Genomic DNA, 27,837 nt, shown 5'->3' on the forward strand with positions numbered 1-27,837 from the left:
TCCATGTCCTCGGCTGAGCTGCGGTCGCAGTAGTGGCCATCGCTCCCGGTGGTGCTGCTGGGACTAAGAGCTGCCGGCCTGATGATTGGCTGGCAGCTCATTGAGGTGGGGCTTCCTCCCTCAAGCGGGTGGAAGTCCCGCCTCAGAACAGTTAAAGCCCGGGGACCCGTAAAATGCGGGACGGATCCCTGGGCTAGGTGGAAAAGAGCTCGCCGCCAACTTTTACGTCGGTGGCCAGCCCAACATGAGGCAGTATATGTGGGCTCCACCCAGCCACTGAAGGTGTGGAGTGTGCTGGCTAACACACAGCAGGTTTCAGGATGGCTCAGGGACTGAGTGAGAGGGTGCACAGGTTCTTAGAGGAGGTCCAGAGGAGAAGGAGGGATATCCTTTACCTGCAGAGGGAAGGAGTCCACCTCACACTCCTGTCCCTCTCCCCTGCAGCAGATGGAGCTGTTCTGCCTGGTCCCATGCCCCCCTCCCATTCCTCCGGCAGAACAAGGGGGAACTCTCGCAAGATGCCCATGACCAAGCACTCCCTTTCTCCTAGTGACTCCCATATGGCATCTCATAAGGGACAGAGTGCAGCGCAGTTCAAGTGCTGTCAACTAAAATGCTGTGCAATCTCCTTAATGAGCACCAGCAGGCAATTCAAGTGGCAATCAACTCCTTAATGATTATTCAGGCAGCCATTCTTAGGCAAGCTTCAATTCCTTTACCAAGATGGCATCTTACATTAAAAGCAGATCAAATTGGCATTGCAGCTGAGACCCATCTTAGGCACCTCGAAGGCTTTTTAGTGCCTAAATTATTGAGAGAGAATAGCCTTCACAATTTTTAAAAATAAATGTCAAGGCTAATTTTCTGAAGTTTTTTTTAAACATAAAATCAAGGAATATTTTGACTAAAAAGTGGTTCCTCTAGATTTTGCTCCCTAGTCAACATTGGGAAAAATTAAAGCAATTTTAGAATAATAATGTTAAGAATAAGGGGTGACGCAGTGGTTAGCATCGCAGCTTCACAGCTCCAGGGACCCGGGTTCGATTCTGGGTACTGCCTGTGCGGAGTTTGCAAGTTCTCCCTGTGTCTGCGTGGGTTTTCTCCGGGTGCTCCGGTTTCCTCCCACATCCAAAGACTTGCAGATGATAGGTAAATTGGCTGTTATAAATTGCCCATAGTGTAGGTAGGTGATAAGGAGTATGGGATTACTGTAGGGTTAGTATAAATGGGTGGTTGTTGGTCGGCACAGACTCGGTGGGCCGAAGGGCCTGTTTCAGTGCTGTATCTCTAAATAAAAATAAAAATAAATGTGCAGTATGAAGTAGTAGTTCAGTGTTAGTGTCCTGTGAGCATTCCCACAACCTCCACTGGGAGTTAAGATAAATAAATCTCTCCAGAAAAAAATAAATTAATGTCACCCAGTGAAATAAATGTATCCATCCATCAGGTTAAATATATCTCTACACATCCCCATCATCTGAGATGAAGGAACGTCTGTCTGCCTTTCAATCAGGTAAAATAAATCTTGTCATTTCTTAAGTACTTAAAAAAAACTGTCTCCACACCAGATAAAATTGATAAATCTCTGTCCCCAAATTGGCTAAAATAAGAACTCTCCACCATCCCTATGCAGGTAAATTAAAGAAATCTTTCTTCATCCCCATTGAAATAAGTGAGTACAAATTCAAGAATGAAAATTATATTATTTGGAAATAAGCTCTCTTTTTTTTTAATCAGCGAGATGTGAAAACCCATCACTATTCTTAAAGGCGAACCAAGCTACTGAGAAATCCATCCCACCAATTTCTGTTTCCCTGGTTTGGAATGCACATTCGTTCTCCATAGGGACACGCCTCTAATTCCATAGCACTTAAACACAATGTTAGCAACCACCAAGGTTTGAGGATCCTCAAGTGTGTTTAGGGAACTCCTGAAGTTTAACCAACTAAACCACAAACTGGCAATGGCAGGATAAATTGCTAGTCCAGCTAGGATCAGCCAACTAAATTTGGACATTGGGTTGCAGCACTTACTGGAGCCATTTGGAAAGAATTTGAAGCTGCAAATCTTTGGTCTTTACATAATTCCTGGTTTTTATTCTTAAACTGGTAGTGCCATTAACCTAACACGTGATCATGACAACTGAGGTAACAAAAGGACTATAGAGTCAGTATGTTCCACAGAACCTCAGCAGATCTGCAGACTGTGGTAGCCATCATGTTAATGGTCAACATTTTGGGATGGGGCATTGGTGACATGACTATAGAAATTATTTTTTTTTAATTCAAAAACTTAGGCAATGTATGGGTAAGCATCATCCCTTGAAAGTTGTTTCGACATTTTTTTTAAGTACCTTCATTTCCATGGCTCCTTTGTGAAGCTTTGTACAGAGCCCATTGCTGCAACAATGTGTGGAAGGTATAAAATTGGCTTGACACAAGGCAGGAGAAACTTCATCATCACATTCATACAGAAACACTAGGGCCAATGTGACTGCCTCTTTAAAAATCAATTAGGCCCAGGTTTTATGTTTACATATGTATATTTTTTAGATTTGTTTGCAAAGATAATGACATTTTAGATGTTAACTTAAGATTGATTAAGATAACTTAATATAAATAGTAGAATGTGAATTAGAGTCAGAAATAAGGTTTTCTTTAGATCCACCATAGATCTATACAATGAAGAAAATCACTGGCCCCTGTAATAAATAATTTTTCAAGAGACTAAGACATGACATCAACAATAAATCCTAATCTCTCTTCCTTTGGCTTGGAAATCAATTTCTTTCATGCCTGGATATTTTTTGTATCTTAAATGGACTATATAAATACAATTTATTGTTGCTATTCTAGTCAAGAGGGAAATAGGCATAGACTGAAGTGCTTAAAATATAAAAAGTGCAAGTAAACTATAGCAACAAGGCTAATTCAAAGATTTGAAAACTCCCTCTATCTGTCCAAATACTAATTTTGAGAGTCCAGGAAAGATGTGGCCAGTAGCCCATCTATTTTTTGTTCTGAATAATTCAAGACATTATGGTGATGTGATTGGTTGGATGTGTTGTCAATCTCTCTTGTTCCAATTTTGTTTCTTCCTCTGTTGGAGAAACAAAATTGCCATTGATTTACATTTCCTTGATTGGATAAGAAGCCATGAAAATACAGGTAATGAAGATGGAAAGCAATTGGAACAAGGCCAACTAGTCAATGGAAATAGTAACAAACTCCAAAACACATGAGGGGAACTAATGTCTGTGTGTTAACAAATAGCTTAAACTGATTTGAAAAGTAAAACCAGCCCAAACATATATGGATGCTTTGTAATACTCACTCATGAGTGATAATTATTACTGTTTATTTAAGGTGGTGAAACAATAATTCCATATACAATAAAGACTTGCATTTACATGGAGCCTTTCATGACCTCAGAATGTCTCAAAATGCTTTACAGCCAGTCAGCTTTTTAAAAGTTAGTCACTGTTGTATGTCAGAAATGTGGCAGCCAATTTTCCCACAGCAAGATCCCACAAACAGCATTGTAATAATGATCAGTTAATTTGTTTTAATTATGTTGATTGAGGGATAAATATTGATCAGGACACCGGGAGCACTCTCCTGCGTCAGCCTGGATTTTGGCATCTCCAGAGCAAGATTTGAATTCACGACTTTCTGATCCAGAGGCAAGTGTGCTGCCAATCATGGCTGGTATCATGTCACACAGCGTAAAATTGAAACCTGTGAATTAATCACTAGCTCTTTATAAAATTGGAACCTTAAAACCTGTAGGTTTAGCTGTATTATCTCTACTTAATGTCCTACTGGTCAATGACAATGATGGCTGAGGTCCTGATAAGGAGGTGAATGTAGAAACTATCCCGAGCATATTCTTTCAATGTGGTCCCTACTGTCTCATCTGTATCATTTCTTTCACATGGAAACAAGGACCAAAATGAATCAACCCTGGCAGACAGAGATAACCTCTGGATAAAAAGATGCTGGTATACTGCAAATGAACAGCAAGCAATTTAAAATGACAATGGATATGATAGAGGCAGGTCCGTTGAGTATTTATTACAGGAGGACTGCAAAGATTTATGAGCTCTGCCTCCTTTGATGGCCTTTCAGAGCATAAGGAGCAATCCAATAGCAATGTCTACATCTTCAAGGCAATCTATCTTTTCAGGCATTCTAAGCATCACAGCACAGTCCTAGAGAGCTCTCATTTTTCAGTGTGCATGTAAAGGCCATGCATAATGTGATACAATTATAATCTGCTTGCTTCTTTTACTATACGTTTGTAGAGGTATAATTTTAGTATGAAAATGAAGTACCATATGGAGAATAGACAGATTTGCCATCACCCCTTGCTTGGCCCAGTCCCAAGGGAGAAAAATATCAGCTGTTACATTATGAGCCTCTTCTGTCCATTTCTCTATTTGGCCCACACCATGTGCACCCTTGTGTTTGTCATGCCTAATTTTCTCAGCCAAGTGGAGTATGGAGGAGAACTGTGTCCTTGCAAAATGCCCCAGGCAATTCAACTTCCTTGTGTTTCTTTCTCCATCTATTTTTCATTGAAATAACTTAATTTGCATTGCCATTACTTCCTACAGTTAACAATTCCCAACATGAGTAAAACAGCAGTGAAGACAGCCTAACTCAGCAGATTTTCCAACAATTGCTTTCCATTAGGCACTCTATAACCTTCCAGACTCAACATTGAGTTCAACAATTTCAGACCGTAATTTCTGCTCCCAGTTTGTTTCCTTTATCTTTGCAGGTTTTGATTTTAGTCTCATTTTCTAATGGTTTTTGCTTTCGGAGAACAGCTGTTCCTCAGTCTGCCATTCACAGCTCCTCTAGACACATCTTTTGTTTCTTCATTAGTCCCATTATCATTCCCTTTGGCCCTGCACCACCAACTCTTTTGCTGTGCAAATACAAGCATTGCTTTCTTATTTAATTACCAGATGTGTTTATTTTAAAATTCAGATCCATGATTTTTAGCTTCTCTTTTTGCAGAGGCATTACACAAACTGTGCTGCTACATCACTGAACCTATCATCAATTGCATCAGTCAAGTGGCACTTTAACTACTTGAGATGGATGGAATTAGCATTATTATAGATGTGTTGTGATTGGCCAGCATTTGTATTTAGTGCTAATGAAGTGACAGGATTGATACCTATTAAAACCGACAAAGAAAGGGTAATTAACTATTTCTCTATAAAGAATAAGAATAACATGTGACATTTTCTTTGTACTATTTGTTGTATAAGGATAACTCAAAGCATTTTTTAAATTAAAAATTGGTGGATGGCAAGCAGGAGGGGAAAAAGGAGAAAAGAGAGAGCGATGGTCTAGGAGGCCAAAGGCACAGTTGAAATGAAGGGTTTTGAGGAGGACTTTGAAAGCAGAGAGGGAAGTTGTCAGTCTGAGGGAACTAGAGAAGGAGTCCTGGAAGGTAGAGTACAACAGAGGATGTAGGAGGAATAGCCTGGTGTTGGAGGAGCAGTTTGACCCTGTGAACATTACATATGAAACAGGAACAGGAGTAAACTACATGGCCCCTTGCGCCTGCTCCACCATTCAGTATGATCATGGCTGCTCTTCTACCTCAACTCCACTTTCCTGTCCACTCCCCATATCCTTTGGTTCCCTGAGAGAGCAGGGGCCAGATTTTCAAAGAATCGTGGAGTTGGGACCTATTGCACCATTTCAAAACTGTGGTCCCAGAAATTGCCTCAGGATCCTGAATCCTCCAAGACAGTTTTGAATTTTCAAAGTGCTGGCAGGGGAAGGGAATGGGGAATACACACACCACCAATTAATGATCCATTAAGCTCCTTTAGGAGCTTGTGAAGGGGTTAGGGAATTCGGGAAGGCAATTTTTAAAACAGATTTCAGTGATCATGACCAGTCTGGTGCTCGTTAGTGCACAGCTGTCAGGGTCGCCACAGGGCAAAAGCAAGTGTGTTTCCATGTGTGGTGAGATTAAATTTAAGGGGGCCAACTAGCACTGGTCAAACGCTGCACCTCCACTTGGCGTGCATGGCTACTTCCCGCCATTGTTACTGACCTGGCGCTTTCATGAGCTGCCTACTCTGGACAGCAAGGCAGCTGCTGCCTGCCTTTGCTGCTGGCACCAGGCATGCAGTTCCTGCCTCCTGGGGGTGCTCGGCACCTCTAACTGGGGGCTGAGCATGCCTCTTGCCCAATTAGGGCATTAGCATTCAAAGATTTCGTCACAAGAGCAACACAGCTGAAGTGTGGGTTTGGGACCTGGAATTCATCAGGGTGTCGGGTTCCCAATCCCACTTTGAAAATCTAGCCCCAGAAATCTGTCTATCTGAATATACTTAACGAAAGAGCATCTACAACCCTACAGGTTAGCAAATTCCAAACATTCACAACCTTCTGAGTGAAGAATTCTCTCCGCATCTCAATCCTTAAAAAATGTCCTAAAAGTGAAGACTTGAGGCTGAAGGAAATCACTAAAGTGGAGTAGGATGAGGTCACGGAGGGACTGAAAATTTTGGACTCAACTCACTGAGGCATGGGGAACCACTGGAGTTTCCAGAGATTTGGTGATAGCTGAGTGGGTGTGCCATTTTGAATGAGTTGTAAATTTTTGATTACTGCAACCCACTTGGAGAGCACTAGAGAAATTCAGCCTTGGGGTATTGAAGGCTTGGACTGGGTAGTGGGGAGAAGTAGAGGTATTAGAGCTGATAATATTGCAGAGGTGGAAGAATGCTGTACTGATAACAGTGCAGATTGGAGAAGAAGCTGAACCTGTGGTTGAGCAGTATGCTGAAGTTTTTTTTGTGCCGGCAAATGGGGGTTTCTTAGTGCATCAGTGAGGAAAATTAGCCTTATAGAATTTATAATCTGTATTTATGTATAGAATTCAAGTGCGGGATTAAAAAAAAGTGGTTTGTATCGGTAAGTTATGAAAGAAATGGATAATGAATTGGAAGATGTTAGGTTGTCTCATTGACATTATTTTAAGAAATATCCTCCTGCTCCTTGCTGATAGAGTAGGTGAATCAGTCTTACAGTTACTAATGACAGATCGTTTAAGGACACAACACAGAAACAAATGCCCAATTATTCCATTTTCCTCTCATACACAAGTTTTAAGTTCAAACTGTAATTCATTTTAAAAGAGACAGGTTTGACCAAGACTATTGTGCCTCCAATTGCAGATTATGAATAACCAGTGCCATGGAGGATCGAACTGTCTTCACAACGCCTGAGCAATTACCACACAGTGAAGATATTGTGAAAACAGATACAGGGTAGGAAATATATTTACCATTGAAGCTGCACTGTGCAATTTTTCAATACAATTAATAAAAATGGTTCAGCTAAATTACCTTTATATTACCTAACCACTCACAAACATAAATAAGCAAGTTGAATAGAAATTATTGGTAATTTTTTGGATACCCTTCAGCATTGTCAGATATCGTAAAACATCAGTGGATTACAGATTGCAGGATACCCCTGAATTCTAGGATAAAGAGAACCCTAAAACTTGAAATGAAACTGTCAATGTATACTAATGCTGTGTTAAAATGTTTTTGTAATTCATTTTATGTCACCTGCAATCTATGTGATATTATTTCTGAATTCATATCAAGCCATAATAAACATCACACTCTACAGAATTCAGCACAAAGATAAATATTGCTTATCTACTATAGAGGCACTTTCTACAAGTAATAAGTATCAATTCACATTTGTTTTACATTTCTGAATTGATACTTAAAGCTGAACCGATGTTAGCAGTATCTAAAGTGAATAACAATGATCAGATGTTGAGGATATTCAAGTTGGGACAATTTTGTTGAATTAAATCGAGATACATTTCCAACACGGTGCTTCTGTTGGGAGTCTCACTAGTTGACAGCACATACCAGAAATTCTGGCACACTCTATGTATTTCAATTTTCTGACCATTTGAATGAATGATCAGAAAATTATCTAGTGTTTCTTTTACCTGCTCCCGGAAGTGTAAAGTAGCAAAATTACTCCGAATGACTTGTTTTTAGGCTTTGTGCTTAAAAAGGCAAGAGGTAAGATTGCTAGTCAATGCTGGTCTGTTTTGAGTTTGGCTCCCAACAACAAATTCTGTTGATACATTCCCAGCTGAGCTTTAGAAATACAAACAGTTCTACAGAACCAGTCCGACCTATTTTCCACACTTTCCATTTTGTGATCCTTTGCTATGGGGTGACTTTTACCGACCCCCCGAAAATGCCTCCAGGAGAGGCCCACCACGGGCCTGGACACCAGGAAGGCCCCACCCCATATTACTGGCGGTGCCAAGGCCTCATGGCGGCACCCCTCACCGCTCGGCGATGGAAGCAGTATTTAAATATGTTAATCAATTAATTAATGGCCTACCTGCTCCCATCAGCTATCCCGCTGTCTTATTCCATCTGGTTGCCCATATTCTTGCCTCTTCGGATCTCCGACCAGAGATCCAATGCCAGACACTGAGGGGGAGGGGGAGGGGGAGGAGGTACCTTTTCAGGGTGGAAGACGGTGGGGGGGGGGGGGGCGTGCACAGGGAGCAGGATGAAACTATTCTGATTGGTCTAGGGGGTGGTGGGAAGGTTCAAAGTTTATAAACTTTGGTGGGGGAGAGGTCAGGACCGAAAAATAATTTTCTTTTGCGGGGGTGCGAGGGCAAGTAATCATTTGTTTTTTTCATTGTCGGGGTAGGAGAGGGTATCGAAACAGTTATTAAGTTTTTCATTTTTAATTCACACTCCTTATAACTTTAAAAATTTTAATGAATTGGAAGGGCTTGAAACCCTTTAAAAATGGTACCGGCACCTGCACGGTGGCAGTGGACGCCATTGCTGGGGATGGAGTGCCCGCCCCCTCCCACATCATCGGGGTGGGGGATTGGCAGTCCACCCCAGCTATGTAAATAAGCCACCATGCTAAACATCGCGGAAGCTCCGCGGAGTGAGTATGAAGATAAAGCAGACTTTGTAGTTAAGGAGGAGGAATGTGAAGTATTGGATGTGATAAACATAGGGAGAGAGGAAGTATTAAGGGGATTAGCATCCTTGAAAGTAGATAAATCACCATGGCCGGATGAATGTACCCCAGGCTGTTAAAAGGAGCCAGGAAGGAAATAGCAGATAGTCTGACCATCATTTACTAAAACTCACTGGATACAGGTGTGGTGCCAAAGGATTGGACGTCTGCTGAAATTGTACCTTTGTCTAAAAAGGGACCGAGGGATAGACTGAATAATTACAGGCCAGTCAGTCTAACCTCAGTAGTGGGCAAATTATTGGGATCAATTCTGACAGCGAGAATAAACTGTCACTCAGAAAGGCACAGATTAATCAAAAACAGTCAGCACGAATTTGTTAAGGGAAGGTTGTGTCTGACTAACTTGATTGATTTTTTTGAGGAAGTAACAAGGAGGATTGATAAGGATAGTGCAGTTGATGTGTTCTACATGGATTTTAGCAAGGCTTTCAACAAGGTCCCTCGTGGCAGACTGGTTAAAAAATAAAAACCCATGGGATCCAGGGGAATGTAGCAAGATGGATACAAAATTGGCTCAGTGGCAGTAAATAAAGAATTATTGTTGACGGGTGTTTTTGCGACTGGAAGGCTGTTTTCAGTGGTGTTCCGCAGGGCTCAGTACTAGGTCCCCTGCTTTTTGTGGTATATATTAACGATTTGGATGTAAATGTAGGGGAATGATCAAGAAATTTTCAGACGACACAAAAATTGGCCACATAGTTGATAGTGAGGAGGATAGCTGTAGACTGCAGGAAGATATCAATGGACTGGTGGGCAGAAAAGTGGCAAATGGAATTTAACCCACAGAAGTGTGAGGTGATGAATTTGGGGAGGTCAAACAAGATAAAGGAATACCCAATAAATGGGAGATACTGATGGGTGTGAGGAACCTTGCAGATCCCTCAAGGTAGCAGGATTAGTATAAATGGGTGGTTGATGGAAGGACAGCATTACCCCTGAAATAATCAAGAGTGCCAAGCCTGCTATACTCTCAGCACTACATGAACTGCTATGCCTGTGCTGGGACGAGGGAGCAGTACCCCAGGACATGCGCGATGCCAACATCATCACCCTCTATAAAAACAAAGGTGACCGCGGTGACTGCAACAACTACCGTGGAATCTCCCTGCTCAGCATAGTGGGGAAAGTCTTTGCTCGAGTCGCTCTGAACAGGCTCCAGAAGCTGGCCGAGCGCGTCTACCCTGAGGCACAGTGTGGCTTTCGTGCAGAGAGATCGACTATTGACATGCTGTTCTCCCTTCGTCAGATACAGGAGAAATGCCGTGAACAACAGATGCCCCTCTACATTGCTTTCATTGATCTCACCAAAGCCTTTGACCTCGTCAGCAGACGTGGTCTCTTCAGACTACTAGAAAAGATCGGATGTCCACCAAAGCTACTAAGTATCATCACCTCATTCCATGACAATATGAAAGGCACAATTCAACATGGTGGCTCCTCATCAGAGCCCTTTCCTATCCTGAGTGGTGTGAAACAGGGCTGTGTTCTCGCACCCACACTTTTTGGGATTTTCTTCTCCCTGCTGCTTTCACATGCGTTCAAATCCTCTGAAGAAGGAATTTTCCTCCACACAAGATCAGGGGGCAGGTTGTTCAACCTTGCCCGTCTAAGAGCGAAGTCCAAAGTACGGAAAGTCCTCATCAGAGAACTCCTCTTTGCTGACGATGCTGCTTTAACATCTCACACTGAAGAATGCCTGCAGAGTCTCATCGACAGGTTTGCGTCTGCCTGCAATGAATTTGGCCTAACCATCAGCCTCAAGAAAACGAACATCATGGGGCAGGATGTCAGAAATGCTCCATCCATCAATATTGGCGACCACGCTCTGGAAGTGGTTCAAGAGTTCACCTACCTAGGCTCAACTATCACCAGTAACCTGTCTCTAGATGCAGAAATCAACAAGCGCATGGGTAAGGCTTCCACTGCTATGTTCAGACTGGCCAAGAGAGTGTGGGAAAATGGCGCACTGACACGGAACACAAAAGTCCGAGTGTATCAGGCCTGTGTCCTCAGTACCTTGCTCTACGGCAGCGAGGCCTGGACAACGTATGCCAGCCAAGAGCGACGTCTCAATTCATTCCATCTTCGCTGCCTTCGGAGAATACTTGGCATCAGGTGGCAGGACTATATCTCCAACACAGAAGTCCTTGAAGCGGCCAACATCCCCAGCTTATACACACTACTGAGTCAGCGGCGCTTGAGATGGCTTGGCCATGTGAGCCACATGGAAGATGGCAGGATCCCCAAAGACACATTGTACAGCGAGCTCGCCACTGGTATCAGACCCACCGGCCGTCCATGTCTCCATTATAAAGACGTCTGCAAACGCGACATGAAATCGTGTGACATTGATCACAAGTCGTGGGAGTCAGTTGCCAGCATTCGCCAGAGCTGGCGGGCAGCCATAAAGACAGGGCTAAATTGTGGCGAGTCGAAGAGACTTAGTAGTTGGCAGGAAAAAAGACAGAGGCGCAAGGGGAGAGCCAACTGTGCAACAGCCCCAACAAACAAATTTCTCTGCAGCACCTGTGGAAGAGCCTGTCACTCTAGAATTGGCCTTTATAGCCACTCCAGGCGCTGCTTCACAAACCACTGACCACCTCCAGGCGCGTATCCATTGTCTCTCGAGATAAGGAGGCCCAAAAGAAGATGGTCGGCACAGACTCGGTGGGCCGAAGGGCCTGTTTCAGTGCTGTATCTCTAAACTAAAACTAAACTCGAAGTGGTTAAGAAGGCATATGGTATCCTTTATTAGTCGATGCATAAATTATAAGAGTAGGGAGGTTATGCTGGAACTATATAAAACATTAGTTATGCCACAACTTGAGTACTGTGTGCAGTTCTGGTCACCTCATTACAGAAAGGATATACTTGCATTAGAGAGGGTACAGAAGAGATTTATGAGGGTGTCGCCAGGACTGGAAAATTACAGCTATGAGGAAAGATTGAATAGAGAGTTGTTTTCCTTGGAACAGAGGAGGCCAAGGGGAGACCTGATTGAGACTTACAAAATGGTGAGGGGCCTGGATAGAATTTTCCTTAGCAAAGGGGTCAGTGACTAGGGGGCATAGATTTAAAGTGATTGGGAGAAGGATTTGAGGAGAAATGAGGAAAACACTTTTCACCCAGAGGGTGGTGAGGGTCTGGAACTCACTGCCTGAAAGGGTGGTGGAGGCAGAAAACCTCATCTCATTTAAAAGATGCCTGGATGTGCCCCTGAGATGCTTTAACCTGCAGGGCTACAGACCAAATGCTGCAAAGTGGGATTAGTGGCTCTTTTTTCTTTCAGCTGCCAAAGGCACAATGGGCCTCTTTCTGTGCCGTAAACGTTCAATGATTCTATGATAGCCATTATTTTATTATTTGGTTTTATAGCTGATGCATTTATCTTCCCGTCAAGTTCTGATCGCTTAAATTCTTTCAGTAACATTAAATTCCCTGCCACAGAAATTCCTCGATAACCAACATTAATAAAGTTAAGTGGTACCTCCTTACAGCCTTGTCAGAATGCATACTGCCAGTTTTTCTTTTAAAAGGTGCCGTACACTTTGTATTTGTAAACAGTCTGCAGCCAGTATTCATAATCCACCATCAACGAAGCAAACATCATCTTTCAATCTTTTTCTGCTGTGGTCCTCAAATCACCCACAAGGCACATGCATCAGTACTGACACCAAAGGCAATCCTTTTCAGAAATATAGCAAATGAATTTGCACAGTCACACTCAATACCTGCTTCATTTTGCTCTTCTAGTCTTATTTGAGAGTAAGAACTAGATCTCTGTTTCAGTCCAGAGCCAATGAGTACAGCAGAAATGAGCAAGAAATACCAACAGTCAAATAGTTAATTTCCTTCACAAAAAGTAATCAGATTGATTGACACGTGCTTTTTGACCAAATACTTTGAGAGCTCCATAAAATGGAAGTCAATTTGGTTTCACCAGGAATTTTTAAAGTTATGATAACCGGATAAAGATGATAGGGAAGATTTTCCTGGATCTGGTACGGGTGCATTGGATTATCTGGACACAGTGGAAATTAGAAGATTGGGCTAGTCAGAACACATGCTTGCAAAGGAAGCTGCACTATTTCCTGATAGTCACTACCCCCAGGAAAGTCTCCACTATTATGGTTCTTTGCAGCCTCGCAATCTTTCAAAATCATCATATCGCTAATTATTTTACATAAATCTCATCATTCACGAATCAGACACAGCTCTTGTCCTTCTGGCATAATGTAAAGTTTTGCATAGGTGTATTACTTACTTTTTCTGCAGACTGTGCAGTCCCAAAAAATATTGGAATGAAGGCTAACCAGACAATGCAGGTGGTGTACATGGTAAATCCAATAGGTTTGGCCTCATTGAAGGTCTCTGGAACCCCTCTGGTTTTGATGGCATACACGGTGCATGTGACCATGAGAAGCATGCTGTATCCAAGCAAACAGATGAGAGACAGATCAGAAATATCACATTTGAGAATTCCACGAGCAAGCTGAGGATTGGCAGTCTTTTGGTCATCATAATCTATGTAGGAATGGGGTGGGTCAGCAATAAACCAGATACAGACTCCCAGCAGTTGCACAGAGATAAAACTGAATGTTATCATGAGCTGAGAGGCTGGACTAATAAACCTGGGGGCACTGACTGATTTCTTGCCTTGCTCGAATATCCGATATATCCTGTTGGTCTTGGTGAGCAGGGCTGCGTAGCTGATACTCATACCCAATCCAAGAAAAATGCGTCGCATGGAGCAGACGGCGACATCGGGCTCTGCTATCATAAGGAAGGTAATAGCATAACAGAGGAAAATTCCTGTGAGAAGCACATAACTTAATTCTCGTCCAGATGCTTTCACTATTGGTGTGTCATTGTAGCGTATGAATGTTATGACAACAAACAATGTAGCAATGATACCAATAATTGCAAAGAATACAGGCGCAACAGCCCAAGGGGAATACCATTCCAGTTTGACAATGGGAATTGGGCGACATCCAGTGTGGTTCTCATTGGGTCGCATGTCAAAGTGGCAGATCTTGCAGTTGTACTTATCCACCTGGTACTGGTAGCCGTCACAGAGTTCACAGTGCCAACAACAAGGAATGCCCTTCACAATTTTTTTTCTCTCTCCAGGTTTGCATGGGAGGCTGCAAATTGAAACTGGGATTTGCTGGGATCCTGATGGCCATTGCATTGTATGAATCTGAAAATGTGAAAGAAGTGAATTAGTGTTAAAATGTCTGGTTACGAACTAAAAGGTAATCACAGCGAATCTGAATTACATTTAAAGTCATTAGTTCTGTTATTGATGATAATGATATGATACAGTTTAGAACTTGTAATCCTCTTCTCACTGAATTCATAATATCAGCCATCTGGCTATGGAGAAGCACTGAAAGAAAGCCAGGCTTTCGCACAGAGAAGAATGGAAATGCAAGGGGAAAATCATTCCCAGACCATCTTTACATAGTTCTACCAATGGTGTCTGAAGCTGCATTAGTAAAACACTAAGAACAAGTGCCCGTGGGCTAGCTCAGACACTAGTTCTATGTAGTGCGGAGACTCCCAGCTGGGAGAAAGAAGGAGTGCATCTGTATCTAGTTAAATGTCTTGTGCCTAGCTTGCATCCACAACAACACTAGATGTTACAATTCAATGTGTAACACTTTGTTACAAATGCAAAGCAATGTTAAAGAAAAGTTAAAATGCTGATCACTGACGCTGAAATTTATAATTGCCTTCTGATTGAATTCAACATTTTATAAACAGCTATAATTACCTGAAGCTGTCTAAGAGCTTTAAAGGGGTAAGCCAGGTTAGCAGCTATATATCACTACTGCACTCTAGACTACCATATGAGTACACAGGAGAGCTTTAAGATAAGAGAATTATTCTTGAGATTGTGTTTACTTGATAATCCCTGAATGATTGTGAGTACAATGTGGTAAAAATTCAAACAGATCAGGGGACTCCCAGGTTCAATTCCTATTGCTGAGTTTGCCTCTTTTAACTGTGGAAGCATTCGGAGCAGAACAATTGGTTTCAATTACTCTGATCTATAGACCATAGATCTAAGAATGTGCAGGTGGAGCATTTTATGGATAGTGTCCCGGACATCCAGGTGGGCCCCACTACCATCACATGGTCATCCTATCTCTCAAGGGTACCAGTGTCCACCTTACATTGGAATCCTCTGTAGGCTCTGGGCACAATGACTCTAATGTTTCAATTCCCTAACCCGATCCTACCTCACCATGTGCCAATGATCTGGTAAGGGGCAGGCAGCGGTTCAGTCCCCACAAGGCTAACAGGAACATTTGGGAGTTTGTGGAAAGCATTGCATTTCGGGACAACCATATCTGCAATAGGTGGCTGCAGCTTGAGCAACTCAGAGTTGCTGAGCTGGAATCAGAGCTGCAGACATGTGGGGCATTAAGGATGGGGAGAGTTACCAGAAGGCAGTACACCCCTTAGGTTAAGTAGAACTTCAGAATTGGTCAATGATCAGGGACAGGAGGGTGTGTCTGCGTGTCAGGCAGGTATGGAGATCTAGCATGTAGTGATGGAGGAACCTTGGCCCTTGACTTTGACCAACAGGTATGAGGTAGTTGCTACATGTGTGGATGAAAACAAGGATTGCAGGGTGGGTGGGCAAACTGACCATGGTGCAGGATGCCATGCAAGTGTGGGAAATGGACAGGAATGTAGTAGTGATAGGGAACAGTATAGTCAGTGGGATAGATACTGTTCTCTGCAGCTGTGACTGGGATTTCCAGTTGTGTTGCCTGCCTGGTGCAAGGGTTAAAGACATCTCATGGCTGGAGATGAACTTGGAGTGGGAGAGTGGTAGGAACCAAAGATATAGGTAGAACTAGGAATGACATTCTACTGAGAGAGTTTGAGGAGTTAGGGGCCAAATTAAAATGTAGAACCTCTAAGGCATTAATCTCTGGATTGTTACCTGAGCCATGCGGTAATTGGCATAGGGTCATGCAGATAAAGGAATTAAATGTATGGCTCAAAGAGTGGTGTGGGAAGAAGGGGATTTGATTCATGGAGCACTGGCACCAGTACAGGGAAAGAGGGAGCTGTTTCATTGGGATCAGCTAAGATGGGCACTGGGATTAGTGTCCTGAAGAATCATATAACTAGGCCTGTGGATAGAGCTTTAAACGAAAAGGGGAGGGGGAGGGGATCAGGTGAAGGGGGATTTAGAAATCTAAATCAAAAGTCAAAGCAATAGAGCAATTTCAGAAAAGACAAGCAGAGCAGAACAGGAAGGGACGGAGAACTTAATGGGAATAGTGCATCAGCAAATAAGGTCCATACAAAGAATAGTAGTAAAAAACAAAAACTAGAGGCTCTTTATCTGAATGTACAATGCAATCACAATAAGATAGATAATCTAGCAGCACAAATCGAGATAAGTGGTTTAGATCTAATTGCCATTACAGAGACAACGTTACATTGTGGTAATGTCACTGGACTAATAATGCAAGAGGCCCAGGCTAATGTCCTGGGGAATAAAAACAGGAAGTGCTGGAAATAATTAGCAGGTCTGGCAGCATATGTGGAAAGAGAAGCAGAGTTAACGTTTCAGGTCAGTGACCTTTCATCAGATCTGCTGAGTATTTTCAGCACTTTCTGTTTTTATTTCAGATTTCCAGCATCCACAGTATTTTGCATTTATTTTAATGCCCTGGGGATATGGGTTCAAATCCCACCTTGGCAGCTGGTGGAATTTAAATTCAATGAATTAATTAAAAAAAAATCTGGATTTGAAAGCTAGTCTCAGTAATGTTGCCATGAAACTATGTTTGATTGTCATAAAATTCCATCTGGTTCATTCATGTCCTTTAAGGAAGGAAATCTTCCGTACTTACCTGGTCTGGCCTACATGTAATTCCAGACCCACAGCAATGTGACTGACTCTTAACTGCACTCTGAAATGGCCTAGCGAGCCATTCAGTTCAAGGGCAATTAGGGATTGGCAACAAATGTTGGCCTTGCCAGCGATGCCCACATCCCATGAAAAGAAAAGAAAACAAGGTGGTCAAAGTTGAGAAATAAATATTCCAGGGTACAGAACATTTCGAAAAGACAGACTGAATGGGAAAGGAGGAGGAGTAGCCCTCATAGTAAAGCATGACGTAAGGACAATAGTGAGAAATGATCTTGGCTCAGAAGATCAGGAAGTAGAATCAATATGGGTGGAGATTAGGAATAAAAAGGGTCATAAAATGCTGCTGGGAGTAGTTTATAGCCTCCTATAGTATAGTAGTTGGACTAAACATGAAGCAAGAATAATTGGAGCTTGGAACAAAGGTAATGTATTAATTGTAGGGGACTTTAATCTTCATGTAGACTGGACAAATCAAATTGGCAAAGATAGTCTGGAAAATTAATTTGCAGAATACTTTCATGACCGTTTCCTAGAACAATATGTTGTGGAACCAACTAGAGGGAAAGCTATTTTAGATTTTCTATTGTGCAATGAGGAAAGTTTACTTAGTAATCTCATTGTAAAAGATGCTCTGGGAAAAATTGTTCATAATACAATTGAATTCATATTAAGTTTGAAAGCAACATACCCCGATCCCAGACAAGAATTCTGAACTTATACAAAGCCAATTACATATGTATGAGGGGAGAGCTGGCCAAGGTTGATTGGGTAAATAGACTAAAAGATATGAAGGTAAATAAACAGTTGGAAACATTTAAAGAAACAATTCAAAAAGCTCAATAATAAAATCCATTAAAAAACAAAAACTCAGCAAGAAAGATCCATCTGCGGCTTACGAGGGAAGTTATGGACTGTATTAGATTTAAAAAAGAGGCTTATAATGTTGTAAAAAATAGTCGAAAGCCTGAATATTGGGAATGTTTTAGACACCAGCAAAGTTGGTAAAAAGGGAAAACATAGAATATGGGTGTAAATTAGCCAAGAATATAAAAACAGATTGTAAGAGCTTTTACAGGTATATTAAAAAGAGGAGACTAGCTAAAATAAACATTGGCCCCTTAGAGGCAGAGACAGGAGAAATTATCGTGGGGAATGAGGAAATGGCAGACATGTTGAACAAATTGTTTGTGTGTCTTCACAATAGAAGATACAAATTACATTACAGAAATAGAGGGTAACCAAGGGCCTAATAAGAGTGAGGAACTCAAGGTCATTAATATCATCAGGGAAAAAGTATTGGAGGAAACTTAAGGGACTAAAAGCCAACAAATCCCCCTGATGACCTACCTCCTTGGGTTCCAAATGAGGTAGCTGCAGAGATAGTGGATGCACTGGTTATGATTTTGAAAATTTCGCTGGATTCTAGAATGGTCCCAGTGGATTGGAAGTTAGCAAATGTAGCGCCATTATTTTAAGAAAGGAGGGACAGAGAAAACAGGGAACTACAGGCCAGTAAGCCTGACATCAGGAAAATGCTGAAATCTAGTATTAAGGAAGTCTTAACAATGCACTTAGAAAATCGTAGTATGATTAGAACAAGTCAACATAGTTTACAGAAGGGAATGGTGTTTGACAAATTTTTTTAGAGTTTTTTAAGGATGCAACTAGTAGTGTAGATAAAGTGGAACCAGTAGATGTAGTATACGTGAATTTCCAAAATGCATCAATAAGGTGCCATACAAAAGGCTAATATGCAAGAAAAGGACTCATGGAGTTGAGGTTAATATATTAGCATGGATATAGGATTGGCTAATGGACAGGAAGCAGAGAGTACGGATAAACAGGTCATTTTCAAGTTGGCAGGTTGCAACTAATGGAGTGCCGCAAGGATCAGTGCTGGGGCCTCAGCTATTCACAATCTATATTAATGACTTAGACAAAGACATTGAGCGTAATGTATCTAAGGTTGTTAATGATACAAAGCTAGGTGGGAATGTAAGCTGTAAGGAGGACACAAAAAGATATAGACAGGTTAAGCGAATGGGCAACAAGGTGGCAGATGGAGTATGGAGTATAATGTGGAGAAGTGTGAGGTTATTCTCTTTGGTAGTAGAATATTTTCAAAAGGCGTGAAACTTTTAAACATTGATGTTCAGGTGTGCTCATACAAGGAACACAGAAAGTTAGCATGCAGGTACAACAAGCAATTCGGAAGGCAAATGACATGTTGGCCTTCATTGCAAGAGGATTAGAGTCCAAGAATAAGGAAGTCTTGCTGCAATTGTACAGGGATTTTGTGAGACCACACCTGGAATACTGCGAGCAGTTTTGGTCTTCACATTTAAGGAAGGATATACTTGCATTGGAGTGAAGGTTTACTAGATTGCTTCCTGAGATGACAGGCTGAGCAAATTGGACCTATAATCTCTGCAATTTAGAAGAATGAAAGTTGATCACATTGAAAGATACAAGATTCTGAAGGGGTTTGACAGGGTAGACACTGAGAGATTGCTTCCTCTGGCTGGGGAATCTAGAACATGGGGCACAGCCTCAGGATAAGGGGACAATCATTTAGATCTGAGATGAGGAGAAACTTCTTCGCTCAAAGGGTTGTGAATCTTTAGAATTTTCTACTCCAGAGGGGTTGTGGATGCTTCATCATTGAGTATAGCGAAGGCTGAGATAGAAAGGTTTTTGGTCTTTCAGGAAATCAAGGGATATGGGGAGTGGGCAGGAACGTGAAGTTGAGGTAGAAGATCAACCATGATTGTATTGTATGGTGGAGCAGGCTCAAAGGGCTGTATGGTCTACTCCTGCTCCTATTTCTCATGTTTTTATTAATCTTTGGCACCCTTGGCTATATTCCGTCTGTTCCTGTTGTAGTTATGCCAGGAGTTTACCTGGATAGCCATATTTTTGGCCGCATTGTATCCTATATTTGATGGCATGGTTCAGTGAGCATTGCCGAAATACATGGCGACTAATGTTAAGGTGAGGACAGAATATCTCATCAAAATCCCGACAGAGTTACATAGCAGGCTCATACACAAGGAATGTCTAGTTTGACAAGGTGCTTAAGGGATGCCACTCTGGAGGAAGAAAAGTTGAAGTAAACATGTTAAAAGAAAAACAATGTTTGGATTACTTAACTTGTCCTTCAAAACTCAAACTGTTACACCTGATCAGAATTTAAATATTTAATACTACATAACCGTTTTAGAAAGGTTTTCAGCCTTTATAAAGGTTGCATGGTTGGTGGGGAAGAAATTACAAGAACCAAAGAGGAGAAAGCCCAATCTAGAGGCATGAAACAGGAGCTGTAGGAAAGGGGCATCCTGATTAGTGGCTGTCAACATGGATATGCTAAATGAGGTGGGTGTAAGGAGGATTGCTCTGTTTGGAACTCCAGAGCAGTGCAGCAGTTCAGCAGGAGGTGGCAGCCAGGTTCATCATGGTCTACAGAACCTGCAGGACCTGGGAACAGCTATGGGAGAAGATGGAATGGCACAGTGGTGCAGTGGTTAGCACCACAGTGTCACAGCTCCAGGGACCCGGGTTCAATTTTGGGTACTGCCTGTGCGGAGTTTGCAAGTTCTCCGTGACCGCGTGGGTTTTCGCCAGGTGCTCCGGTTTCCTCCCACCGCCAAAGACTTGCAGGTGATAGGTAAATTGGCCTTTATAAATTACCCCTAGTATAGGTAGGTGGCAGGGAATATGGGATTACTGTAGGGTTAGTATAAATGGGTGGTTCTTGGTCGGCACTGACTCGGTGGGCCGAAGGGCCTGTTTCAGTGCTGTATCTCTAAATAAAAAAAATAAATTAAATAAAAAAATAAATAAACACTTTCAGAAATTTGGCAATCGAGGGCTATCCAACAGGACACAAATTTTGTCTGATATCCAGCTCCAGCATGGTCATGGCAAGCCCTTACGGAACCTTACAGCGTTTGTCATTGCATCCCATGCTTATCGATATTTCAATAAGGCACAGAATCAAGATGCAATGTATAATTGAAACCTTTACTACACACATACACACTTTCCATGATCTTCATGCATCAAAGCACAAATATGCTCACTTACTGATACTTAGAATGGGACCGGGGTTCAGCATAAGCAGTCATCAGTGATCCACTTTACTCGGGACTTTACGGCTTTGTGCCCACACTGGACCAGACATTCATATGACTGCTATTCACTGGGAAAGGAGATGAAAGTGCAGGCTAACCAATGCATCTGTCACCTGTTTGCTTAGTGTGCGGTCACTAGTTATCTGTGGGCAACATATTACCCAGAAATAAGCTGTAGATATAAAAGCATGACAGTTGAGGATAACCTGGTTAGCTATTGGCAGCATTGTACTCATGTCAAGTTTTGCTGCTGGTGACAAAACTCTACCTTGCTGACTCACAGCTAACTGAGGCCCTTGCCTGCACTCTTTAGCAGGCAGATATGTCAACATCTGTGCTTTGATGCCTACTGATCTCTCTGGCATGTCTTCTTTCATCCTTTATCACTTGAACCATAAAAATACTGTATTGAGATGGTTTAAAAACAAATGCACTGTTAGGAGTGAAAAAGTCTCTCAAACTTTGCTGAAAAATACATGTGAATATGAAATTGCAAAATCTGGGGTAAAATCATAATAAATGTACCAAAAGGTATTGGGGACACCATAAAATGGTAAAGGCAATTTAAAAGTTTCTTCATGCACAATTCATTTCAAATGAATGAATGCAAAAGAAAAAGCAAACCTGGTGTGAATATCACTGGGTTAGATGAGATAGGCATTGATTTAAACACTTTCAATGCAATTAATGAGGCTAAGCATAAGCACTTCAGCTGACTAAACACAAGAGAGCACTGAATTGCAGCCCAGAAGGAATTTTATACAGCACTTGCTCTTGCTATTCGACACTGCCTCTGCACTGATTGAGCATCTGCCCTCCTGGCACACAGTACTGCACAACTGGCCTGGTGTCCTTAAATTTCCATTGGGTACTCCCGATCTCCTGCCAGAACTCCAACACAGGATCAGTGGAATCCCTGGAGAACTGGCTTAAATTTCAGATGAGATAATACATATGACTCATATAATATTGTAAAAAAAAACTCTAACACAAGTCCAAAACAGTGTGATGATTATTTCCATTGACCTCTGATTCTAATGCTGTTGGTTTTGACAACGATGAGGCAGCCACTGCAGTCAGGTGGGAGCTTAATGTATAAATATTAATTGGGATCTTAAGGCCTCAATAGGACCCCGATGGTGTTTCCTGATAGGTAGACGCAGGTCTACAGCTCGTGTGCAAGCAGAGAGACCCTTTAGGTAATTGTAAAACTTTCCTTTGTAGGGCTACGATGATCAGAACTGATCCTCTGTACCCCACAAGTTAAGTCACTGCCTCCCCTGCACCCTTTTCACACTGTTACGACCAGGTGAGAAATGTGTCTCGGGGTCTTTTGCTATCTTCACCTGGTCTTATTGTAACGGTTTAATTTTAAACACCCTGTGTTTTGAGCTCCCCCATTGTGAATCCTTGTTCACAACTTTCCAATTACAAGACAAAGAAATGAGCACAAACAGACTTTCTGTGGTTTAAAGAAGAAAGATGAAATTTATTAAACCTTAAAGTTAAACTCATACTTTTTTTTTATTCATTCATGGGAAGTGGGCGTTACTGGCTATGCCAGCATTTATTGCCCATCCTGATTTGCCCTTGAGAAGGTGGTGGTGAGCTGCCTTCTTGAACCGCTGCAGTCCATGTGAGGTAGGTACACCCACAGTGCTGTTAGGAAGGGAGTTCCAGGATTTTGACCCAGCGACAGTGAAGTAACGACGATATAGTTCCAAGTCAGGATGATGGGTAACTTGGACGGGAACTTGCAGGTGGTGGTGTTCCCATGCATATGCTGCTCTTATCCTTCGAGGTGGTAAAGGTTGCGGGTTTGGAAGGTGCAGTCTAAGCAGCCTTGGTGCGTTGCTGCAGTGCATCTTGTAGATGGTACACACTGCTGCCACTGTGCGTCGGTGGTGGAGGGAGTGAATATTTGTGGATGGGGTGCCAATCAAGCAGGCTGCTTTGTCCTGAATGGTGTCGAGCTTCTAGAGTGTTGTTGGAGCTGCACCCATCCAGGCAAGTGGAAAGTATTCCATCACACTCCTGACTTGTGCTTTGTAGATGGTGGACAGGCTTTGGGGATTCAGGAGGTGAGTTACTTGCCGCAGGATTCCTAGCCTCTGACCTGCTCTTGTAGCCATGGTATTTATATGGCTACTCCAGTTAAGTTTCTGGTCAATGGTAGCTCCTAGGATGTTGATAGTGGGGGATTCAGTGATGGTAATGCCATTGAATGTCAAGGGGAGATGGTTAGATTCTCTCTTGTTGGCGATGGTCATTGCCTGGCACTTGTGTGGCGCGAATGTTACTTGCCACTTATCAGCCCAAGCCTGGATATTGTCCAGGTCTTGTTGCATTTCTACACGGACTGCTTCTGTATTTGAGGAGTTGCGAATGGTGCTGAACATTGTGCAATCATCAGCGAACATCCCCACTTCTGACCTTATGATTGAAGGAAGGTCATTGATGAAGCAGCTCAAATGATTGACCTCCAACAACCACAACCATCTTCCTTTGTGCTAGGTATGACTCTAACCAGCAGAGAGTTGTCCCCCTGATTCCCATTGACTCCAGTTTTGCTAGGGCTCCTTGATGCCATACTCGGTCAAATGCTGCCTTGATGTCAAGGACAGTCACTCTCATCTCACCTCTTGACTTCAGCTGTTTTGTCCATGTTTGAACCAAGGCTGTAATGAGGTCAGGAGCTGAGTGGCCCTGGCGGAACCCAAACTGGGTATCACTGAGCAGGTTATTGTTAAGCAAGTGCTGCTTGATGGCACTGTTAATGACACCTTTCATCACTTTGCTGATGATTGAGAGTAGGCCGATGGGGCGGTAATTGGCCGGGTTGGACTTGTTCTGCTTTTTGTGTACAGGACATACCTGGGCAATTTTCAAAATTGCAGGGTAGATGCCAGTGTTGTAGCTGTACTGGAACAGCTTGGCTAGGGTCGTGGCAAGTTCTGGAGCACAGGTCTTCAGTACTGTTGCCTGAATATTGTCAGGACCCATAACCTTTGTAGTATCCAGTGCCTTCAGTCATTTCTTGATATCACGTGGAGTGAATCGAGTTGGCTGAAGTCTAGCATCTGTAATGCTGGGGTCTTCAGGAGGGGGCCGTGATGGATCGTCAACTCGGCAGTTCTGGCTGAAGATTGTTGCAAATGCTTCAGCCTTATCTTTCGCACTGATGTGCTGGGCTCCCCCATCATTGAGGATGGGGATATTTGTGGAGCCACCTCCTCCAGTTAGTTGTTTAATTGTCTACCACCGTTCCCAGCTGGATGTGGCAGGACTGCAGAGTTTCGATCTGATCCGTTCGTTATGGGATCGCTTAGCTCTGTCTATTGCATGCGGCCTATGCAGTTTGGCATGCAAGTAGTCCTGGGTTGTAGCTTCACCAGGTTGACACCTCATTTTGAGGTATGCCTGGAGCTGCTCCTGGCATGCCCTCCTGCACTCTTCATTGAACCAGGGTTGGTCTCCTTGCTTGATGGTAATGGTAGAGTGGGGGATATGCCGGGCCATGAGGTTACAGACTGTGGTTGAGTACAATTCTGCTGCTGCTGATGGCACACAGCACCTCATGGATGCATTGTTAGATATGTTTCAAAATCTATCCCATTTATTACAGTGATAGTGCCACACAACATGATGTACGATATCCTCAATGTGAAGGTGCGGTGATCACTCCTACCAATACTGTCATGGACAGAAGCATCTGTGGCAGGCAGATTGGTGAGAACAAGGTCAAGTATGTTTTTCCCTCTTGTTGGTTCTCTCACCACCTGCCGCAGACCCAGTCTAGCAGCTGTGTCCTTTAGGACTCGGCCAGCTCAGTCAGTAGTGGTGCTACCGAGCCACTCTTGGTGATGGACATTGAAGTCCCCCGCCCAGAGTACATTTTGTACCCTTGCCACCCTCAGTGCTTCCTCCAAGTGGTGTTCAACATGGAGGAGTACTGACTCATCAGCTGAGGGAGGGCGGTATGCGGTAACCAGTTGGAGGTTACCTTGCCCATGTTTGACCTGATGCCATGAGACTTCATGGGGTCCAGAGTCAATGTTGAGGACTCTCAGGGCAACTCCCTCCCTACTATAGACCACTGTCCCGCCACCTCTGCTGGGTCTGTCCTGCCGGTGGGACAGGACATACCCAGGGATAGTGATTGCAGTGTCTGGGACATTGTATGTAAGGTATGATTCCGTGAGTATTACTATGTCAGGCTGTTGCTTGACTAGTCTGTGGGACAGGTCCCCCTACTTTGGCACAAGCCCTCAGATGTTAGTAAGGAGGACTTTGCAGGGTCAACAGGGCTGGGTTTGCCGTTGTCCTTTCCGATCCCTAGGTCGATGCCGGATGGTCCGTCCGGTTTCATTCCTTTTTATTGATTTCGTAATGGTTAGGTACAACTGAGGGGTTGCTAGGCCAGTTCGGAGGGCACGTAAGAGTTAACCACATTGCTGTGGGTCTGGAGTCACATGTAGGCCAGACCAGGTAAGGACAGCAGATTTCCTTCCCTAAAGGACATTAGTGAACTAGATGGGTTTTTACAACTATCGACAATGGTTTCATGGCCATCATTAGACTAGCTTTTTAATTCCAGATTTATTAATTAAATTCAAATTCCACCTTCTGCTGTGGTGGGATTCGAACCCGTGTCTCCAGATCAATACCTTGGGTCTCTGGGTTACTAGTCCAGTGATAATACCACTACGCCAATTAACACATGCAAATTGGGACAGAAAAGAGCAGAAGAAAAGGTAAGTGGAACAGTTTGAGGCAATATCTTGTTACTGTTTCTCGAACTCGCTGTAGTCCTTGATTGAAGATATGGTCTTGCATTTCATTGGGGCCCAGTATTCATCTTAAACCTTATTCATGTAGGAGATTGTTCTCTCTTTGAGTTTACGTGTCTTCACAAGATTTATTTCCGTGGAAAAGAGATGGAGGCAGGCAGACAGGAGAGGCTGTAATTCTTGCTTCAGTTCCAGGAGAGATCTTTACTCTGTGATCACATGGCTTTCTCTGTTCCAATTCCTTTGCTGGGAGTTCAAATTTTAAAAAAATTCCCAGTTTGCCCAGCAAGTTAGTCATGTGACTAGCTCCTTATCTGGAACAGTCTTTGCTGCGAGTTTTGTGGATAGTGTCTTCGCAGTCTCTGAAATGCTTGCTCTACCCACCTTCAACGTCTGGTAATCAAACGTTCATTGTTGGTTGAATGAGTCAGGGGATGGCCCTTTGTCCCTTGTTCCAACAGTTTTGGTTACCATGGAAATGTCTTTCCGGTCAGGGGCTTGCAATTTTAAGTTTTAATGTTCGTATAGCGAAATCATGTGGCAGGTGGTGGGGGGGTGGGGTGGTTTGCCTGACAACACACATTCCTAATGAAACAATATTAGACCTAAGGGAGGCAAAAAAAACTCAGCATGGATCTTGCTTCATCTGACGACACTGTGTGTTTCTGTGTGTGTGTTAGCTGAGGGAAAGATTAGTCTTAGTTGTAATGACCCGCTTAGTTGCAAAGCCTACTCCTACAGCACTCTCTGGACTCAGACTACAATAACCTTCCCCACAAACATATTTCTCCTAACCTCTTCCTTTGTGCTTTTATGGCCTCAAGTTACACCTCATAGACCAATGGCAATAGCATTTCCTAATTCATTTTATTAAAACCCATCATAATTTTAAACATGTCCATCAGCTCTTCTTATGTCCCTCTGTTCCTCTACTCCTTTTAAAGTTTTGCCATTCAATGTAAATGTCCTCTCCTTTTACATGTCAAAATGTATCCCCTCACATTTCTGCGCCAAAATTTTTATCAGGTAACCATCTGCTGAATCTAATAGGGGGCAGGATTTTCACCCCCCTATGGGGGTCAGTATGGAGGTGGGCGGGTGAAAAATTTGTGCCACTGGCTGGCATGCTAATTTGCTGGCACCATCCCACCTCCGGGCCATTTTCTCAGAGGCAAGATCAGGGGCAGTAGTGCTACCCACCCGCAAGTGGCCAGTAGCCAATTCAGGTAAGTTAATGGCCAACTAAGGCTAGTTAACAGAGGCATCTGGAACTCAGCCAGCTGCCTCAAGACAGGCTCCCAGCAGCAGACCAGGAAGCTAGTGGTCCAGGCAGGCTTTGAGGCCTTCCCTGCCTACTTGGCCACAGCTGCTGTGGAGGAGTTTCCCCTCTACAATGGTGGCTTGGCAGCTGTGACCATTTTTTAATTTAAAAGTTTTAAAAGTTGCTGAGAGGGCACCTCAAGATAGAGGCAAACACCCGTGTGAATGTTTACCTGTGCTCATAAGGCCATAAAACGCATATCACATGTGCCTAACTACTAAGAAAGTGTTATGCAACAAATTCTCTGCAGTGCTTTATGATGCGATCACTTTAAACCACACACTGTATTTTTGCCAGCAAACACTCAGATGCTGGATCCTGACACTCTGATCATCCATGCAAAACATAAACATCCATGTCAAACCTTTTGCTGCTGTAATCAATTTATTCTGTTCAGCTGCAGGGTTGGCTTCCAGATAGTACAGGGATTCCTGTCTACACAGAAATATTCCACTTAAAATTTACTTTATGTAGAAAAATGCTCCCCGCCCTGACTAGCATTCTCGATCAGCCCTTTCAACAGATATGAGCATTCTAACTCTGAAGAAATGGGCTAATAAAATCTTGTTTTCAGCATATGTTGACTGTAAAAATTAACTAGCAATGAAAGGATATT

At 42.9% G+C, this 27,837-nt stretch overlaps 1 protein-coding gene across 1 annotated transcript in view; it reads right to left on the minus strand.

The window, feature by feature from the left end:
• The window catches only part of LOC137383855 (metabotropic glutamate receptor 4-like), a 1,236,760-nt gene that overhangs the window by 382,493 nt on the left and 826,430 nt on the right, over positions 1-27,837 (minus strand). The window contains exon 8 of the mRNA XM_068057161.1: positions 13,345-14,280. Within this exon, the coding sequence (XP_067913262.1) occupies positions 13,345-14,280 (936 nt within the window). The remainder of the gene's footprint in view (positions 1-13,344; positions 14,281-27,837) is intronic.

Source organism: Heterodontus francisci, chromosome 25 (genome assembly GCF_036365525.1).
Source record: "Heterodontus francisci isolate sHetFra1 chromosome 25, sHetFra1.hap1, whole genome shotgun sequence".
In the NCBI taxonomy this organism is placed as follows: Eukaryota; Metazoa; Chordata; class Chondrichthyes; order Heterodontiformes; family Heterodontidae; genus Heterodontus; species Heterodontus francisci.